At 35.4% G+C, this 6,000-nt stretch overlaps 1 protein-coding gene across 1 annotated transcript; it reads left to right on the top strand.

The window, feature by feature from the left end:
- Positions 1 to 653: 653 nt before the first annotated feature.
- On the top strand, positions 654 to 1,396 carry LOC113304833 (classical arabinogalactan protein 11-like). Its single transcript, XM_026553974.1, has one exon. It carries the CDS (start codon positions 778 to 780, stop codon positions 1,231 to 1,233), a length of 456 nt encoding a protein of 151 aa, XP_026409759.1. The 5' UTR covers positions 654 to 777; the 3' UTR covers positions 1,234 to 1,396.
- The last annotated feature ends 4,604 nt before the right edge of the window (positions 1,397 to 6,000 follow it).

The following is a 6,000-nucleotide window of genomic DNA, read 5'->3' as shown; positions in this document are numbered from 1 at the left end:
GACAATGAACTCTAGTAGCTTTCCTTAGATCATTTGGAAGACATGAAATTACCAAGCTTCTATACTTGAGATTTGGGCTCCGTCACCGAGTTCCTACCATTGTCGTTTCCACGGTTTCGTAACTAATAGTCTAATACTGCAGTGTCAGTGTGCAAGAACGAGATGAAGGGCTGTAAATTCAACCCAATTGTGCAATAAAATAAATGAATTCCAAACTCTTCAGCTGAGTGTAATAAGTGTCCAGTCTTTTGGGCTAATTTAGGGAGATATATAGGAGTAGTATTTTCTCGGTCAATGAATCCTAATTAGGGAGATATATAGGACTAATAGGAGTAGTATTACTTTCCCGGTCAATGAATCCTAATTATGGAGATATATAGGAGTAGTATTACTTTCTCGGTCAATGAATCCTAATCTGGGAAGCATTTATATTTGGTGTCCGAAAAGTTTTTATTATGGTTCAAATGATTCCTATATTCAGTAACTTTTCTCCATAGTGGATGAGCTTAAATTTAGGAGAGGTTGCTATGAATGAAAGGTGTTCATTTGAAGTACTAAAATTACAATAACAAACCGTAAATCATGCAATACTATTTCAAGGACTTTCTCAAACCCTGGAACTACTATTTAAACCTATCGGATGTTACAACTTTTCTTCATTCTTTTTTGATTGCAGTGTTTCTCATCGTTAATAAGAGAAGCGCTGCACCAATAAACAAAGAAAGAATCAATTTATTTTACTACTTTGTATCAGTTTCGTAAATAACTTATCAAACAATGGCACGTCAAATCATTGTTCTTGCCCTTATCTTCGTCGCAGTTGTCGGCTCAGTCGTTTCTGCAGCCCAAAGCCCAGCTTCTGCTCCATCAAAATCTGAATCACCAAAAATTGCACCAACAGCATCAGAAGTTGCACCAGTCTCATCACCATCCAGCGACAGCGAAGATGTAGCCGCCACCCCATCAGCCAGTCCTAAATCCTCCGCCGAAGCCCCAATTCAGAAATCTCCATCTCCCAGATCATCCATCTCACTCGCACCATCTGATGCTCCATCTGGTTCATCTGACCTGAGATCTCCACCTGCACCCACACCTGAGGCTTCCGGACCTACCGCTGATGCACCTACTACTACCGCTGATGCTCCTGCCCCCTCAAAGCAGAGAAACGGTGCTAGTGGTTTGACATACTCTGCTGTCGTCGGTGGTGCTGCTGCTGCTGCTTTCTTTTTCTAAGTTGTTGATATGTAATTTTTTTTTTGTGTGTGTGTGTTCATTTGATACATGTAGATACAGTTCATCAAGAACAAGGCATTTGACTTGAAGAATTTATTTGTTTGATAAAATTCTTATTGTACTGAATACCAAATACAAGGAAACATTTTTAAAAAGATAAAAACTTCCGATTTCCAGCTTTTCTCCTAACCAAATTGTCCCGTTACAGTCTAATCTCGATACATAAATAGCCTCGCAACCAGAAAAAAATACAAGGAAATACAAATGGGTCCTAAGAATAATATATTAGAGAAAGTCTAGTCCAATTGTCTGTTTGGTCCTATTTGGTAATATAAATTATAGTTTGGTCCTAAAAATTATAGTTTAGTCCTAAGATGATGTCATGGATGATGTAAATGTCATCTTGTAGTGGCAAAAATACCCTTTTGGGACCATTACATCATCCATGACGTCACCATATGATATATATAGTCAATTATCAAGAAGAAGATATTCTTTTCAGATTTATTTTCTCTCACCTCCATATTTTCAGATCTACTTTCTCTCTCCTCTTTTTTCTTCTCCTGCTGCTGCATAAACAATGAAGATTGTGTGAGTTCTAGGCTTTTGATTTTGCAGAGATGATGAATACGATTTGCAGAGATGATAAACGTCATGAGTATATCAAGATGATGAACAAGACGACGATTTTTTGACAAAGATTTTATGTTTTCTCCCTGTTTTGATGTTGTTTGTGGTTGAAGATGATGATGAACACGATGAAGATGATGATAACGATGAAGATTTATGTTCTTCTTCGTCACTGCTGGTGCTACTGTTGAAGACGGTGAATTTGATGAAGTTCATTCTTGAAATGAACTCTGTTTTTCTCCCTGATTTGATGTTGTTGTGGTTGAAGATGATGATGAACATGGTGAAGATGATGAAAACGACGAAGATTTATGTTCTTCTTCGTCACTGCTGCTGAAACTGTTGAAGATGATGAATTTGATGAACTCTGTTTTCTTTAGAAGATGATGATGCAAACGAATGAAGATAATGAAGATCTTGATTTTGATGATAAAGATCTTGTTATTGACGATGATAAAGATGACGATGATTTTGATGTTGAAGATCTTTGTTACTAATGTTTGCTGCTCGTGTTAAAGATGAATTTCTGCTGATGTTGAAGACGATGATGTTTTGCTGCTGCTGTTGAAGTCGATGATGTTTTGCTGCTGCTGTTGAAGACGAAGAAGAAGATGAAGTTGATGATGTTGCGGTTCATTTTTACGAATGAACTCTCTTTTTATCAGGAGTTCATTTCTGGAATGAACTCTGGTTTATGTAGGTTTTTATCAGCAGTTCATTCTGATGAATGAATTCTGGTTTGTATAGGTTTTTATCAGGAGTTCATTTCTGGAATGAACTCTGGTTTATATGTTTTTTTATCAGCAGTTCATTTTCTGGAATGAAGTCTGGTTTATATGGATTTTTATCAGGAGTTCATTTCTGGAATGAACTCTGTTTTTTTTAGGTTTTTATATGGAGTTCATTTCTAGAATGAACTCTGTTTTTTTAGGTTTTTATATGGAATTCATTTCTGGAATGAACTCTATTTTTTTAGGTTTTTATATGGAGTTCATTTCTGGAATGAACTTTGTTTTTTTAGGTGATTTCTGAAAAAATAAGTAGAAATTAACAGGAGAAGAATGAACTGCTACAAAAAAAAACTAACACAGAAGGGTATTTTTGTCCAGTTAAATATTTTTAAATAATTATGGACCAAACAGTAAAGGCGTTTGACCAAAGGACTAAACAGACATGGGCCCACCTAAAAAAGTACCAAACGATATTTTTCCCAAAAAAATATTTGTTCAGTGAGGTTATTTATTTATTAATAAATGAATAAATATATTCATTTAAAGTGTTTTTTCTCTCATCTTGTTTAATAATGTCATCTCTAATTTACGTTATAGAAATGTGATAGACATCGAAGATTTTTTGAACTATCGACCTTAATGAGAATTACGCAGTTATGGAATCGCATACCAAATTAACTGGGTATACCAAATAAAATAAAATAAAATAAAACAGGGACATTAGGAAGTAAAACTCAAATCCCTTAGCCAAATAGTTTTAAAAGTAACTAAATTACCGTTAAGTGATAATTACCACTAGTTTAATTTACATGATTAGGTTGGTTAAATTTGTTTGTTGATTTATATATATGATTTTGGAAATAATTGAGAAAGAAAGAGAATGAAGTAGTAGAAGAAGTTTTGCGAGAAAAGTTAAGGTTTTGAGAATTTGGTTAGATGAGTGATTTTAATCCTAATTTTGAAGTGGGGGAATCTTCTACGACACATATAGATGAATCTATGTATGATAATCTACAAAATCGTGATGAAATGGATTATATGCATGATCCTCACTTTTATTTTCCTCAAACTCAAGATGTCTACATAAATGATGAATCTTTTGAGCCAAATGAAGTATCGAATGACCAAGAAAAAGAACTGGGAGCTGAAAATAATCAGGTACACGCCTTAAGTAGTGAAGTCTGTGATTTTTTCATGTTTGAATCGTCAAAGGATGGATAAGTTTTTATTTTTTTCAACTTTTTGTTGTCCAGTGTCGTCAAGGTCGGCTTTGGTCTAACCCTGACGACTATTATGGTCGGCACGATTTTTATACAAAATCGGACGACTTTTGATGAGTCATATTCCAGTCGTCACGTTTTAAGACCAGAAAATTTCGGATGGTTTACTCTTGTTGAAGTCGTCACGGTCGATATTATAAACCTTGTCGACTAAATGTATATCACTGCACTGAGAACTTTGTTGTGAAATATGTTTCGTTCGTCACTATTTGTATATGTAGACCGTGAAGACTATTTTTTGGACGTCAATCTTTGTATATGACGAACTTTTCGACTATTCTTTGGTCGTCAATATATGTTTTTGTCTGTCGACCTTGCCGACTTGTATTTTTTTTTTTGACCATACGTTATATCTAACTTGTGATGTTTTTGTAGATTGTATTGGCGTTAAATGATCATCCTGAAGATCACAGTGTTAGGGGGCCTGATACTTCTGTGAATTATGCTAATGGTTTGGCATATTAACAAATCTTGACATGTTATTATAAAGACCCTCAAACTCGTCACGCTATTAGACTAGTCAAGAAACGAATTAACCGATAACAACTAGATTAGTTTAACATGAACATCAATTATTAGAAATTAATAACAAAGATATAGATACGAAACTAGTATCGTGGATCTCGAAAAGTTACGCAGAGTGGACTACTCAAACGTGTCAATCAGATACCAGACGAAGAAGTAATCATCAGATTGGTTTGAAGGGCAAAATAATCTTTTCACAGATAGACCGACCTGGAGTTCCCTTAGCGAAGAGAGTGGGTGCAATAGTATTATCTTTGATCTTATCTTCACCCGATCGAGAAGATAAAACTCTACTTCTCTTCTTCTTCTTCATTCTTCTTCTTCTTCATTCTTCTTCCTTATACTTCTCTTCTCTTTCCTTGTTACTCTGTTCTTCTTCTCCTGTGAGTTGTGAGAGATCTAATGGAGGTTTGGTAATCGGCAGGAGGCGGAGAAGATCATGGAGTGGTTTGTAGTGATGATGTTATCTGTTATTAACTCAAATTCGAATGAGATAACGAATTAAGAGTTAGGGTTTCTGTGAAATCAATTGGAGTTTGATTGGGTGATGATTAAGAGAGAAATTAAGGGTTCTGTTTGGGTGAGATATGCAATCGATGAGAGATCAGTTGACATAGAAGATGTTGATAAAGAAATGGAAGTGGTGATGATTGTTTTATCAAAGAATTAGGGTTTTTCAGAAGATTGTGTAGAAGTTCGATTAGAAGATGAATTTGATGTTTTACGAAGGGGATTTAAGATGGGTTTTGATAGATAGAATGAATTGTGGTTTATGATGAAGAATAATTGGAGATTGAAGAGCTAGAGTTTTCATGGAGCCAGTGATGGTGTTGAAGATTGTGGGTATGGATTGGGTGAGCTGAGCAGTTCTGAGTGGTCTTGAGATGATCTGCTGAATTGAGTCAGAAGCAATTGCTTGAAGAGAACTTCTTTGAGGTAATGGTTTCTAAGTTGATCTAGTAAAGTTATTTACTTCTTTTGATTCAGTATGTGTAGTTGATAAGGTGTAGGATTTGAGATAAACAACATAGGTATAGAATGTAACTGCGTGTGGATTTGGAGTTGTATAATTGGAACTGTACATAAGTGGTTATGCAGGTGGTTGTGTTGAGATTTGAGTTACAGGAATAAATGTGACATGCTGGTGGTGATGATATGAACTAAGTTTGATTAAGGCTGTGAGAGTTTGCAATTGTGTTATTCAACTGAAGATGGTGGATTTTGAATGAGTTAGTAAAGGTAGTGGTGATTGATCCTATTTGAGATTGTAGTGAGTAAAAGGTTTTGAAGATGGCGATGGAACTGAACTGGATTTGAATGTTATCGTGTTGTGATGATTGACAATGCAGTTAAGGTGTTGGGATTGATTGGGATATCAGTTAGGGGTATGTGTTTATTGTTGCAGGATATGTGTGTTTTCTTGAATGCATTCGTAGTTGTTAATGGAGACTAAATGGTTGAGGTTCAATGGACTGGATTGTGTACGTTTGAACTGGGGGTGTTGAAGATGGTTGTAAATGTGAAGTTTAGAGTTGCAGTCACAACTTAGAGGTGTTGTTGGTTTGAGAATGATGTATAGTCAAGTCAAATAGTGTTGCAGC

This window comes from Papaver somniferum, chromosome 8, assembly GCF_003573695.1.
Source record: "Papaver somniferum cultivar HN1 chromosome 8, ASM357369v1, whole genome shotgun sequence".
Lineage (NCBI taxonomy): Eukaryota > Viridiplantae > Streptophyta > Magnoliopsida > Ranunculales > Papaveraceae > Papaver > Papaver somniferum.
The sequence above is the reverse complement of the archived record's forward strand: the minus strand, read 5'-3'. Positions and strand labels throughout refer to the sequence as shown.

Coding starts and splice junctions, on each gene's coding strand:
- LOC113304833 (XM_026553974.1), top strand. CDS start 778: ATGGCACGTCAAATCATTGTTCTTGCCCTTATCTTCGTCGCAGTTGTC.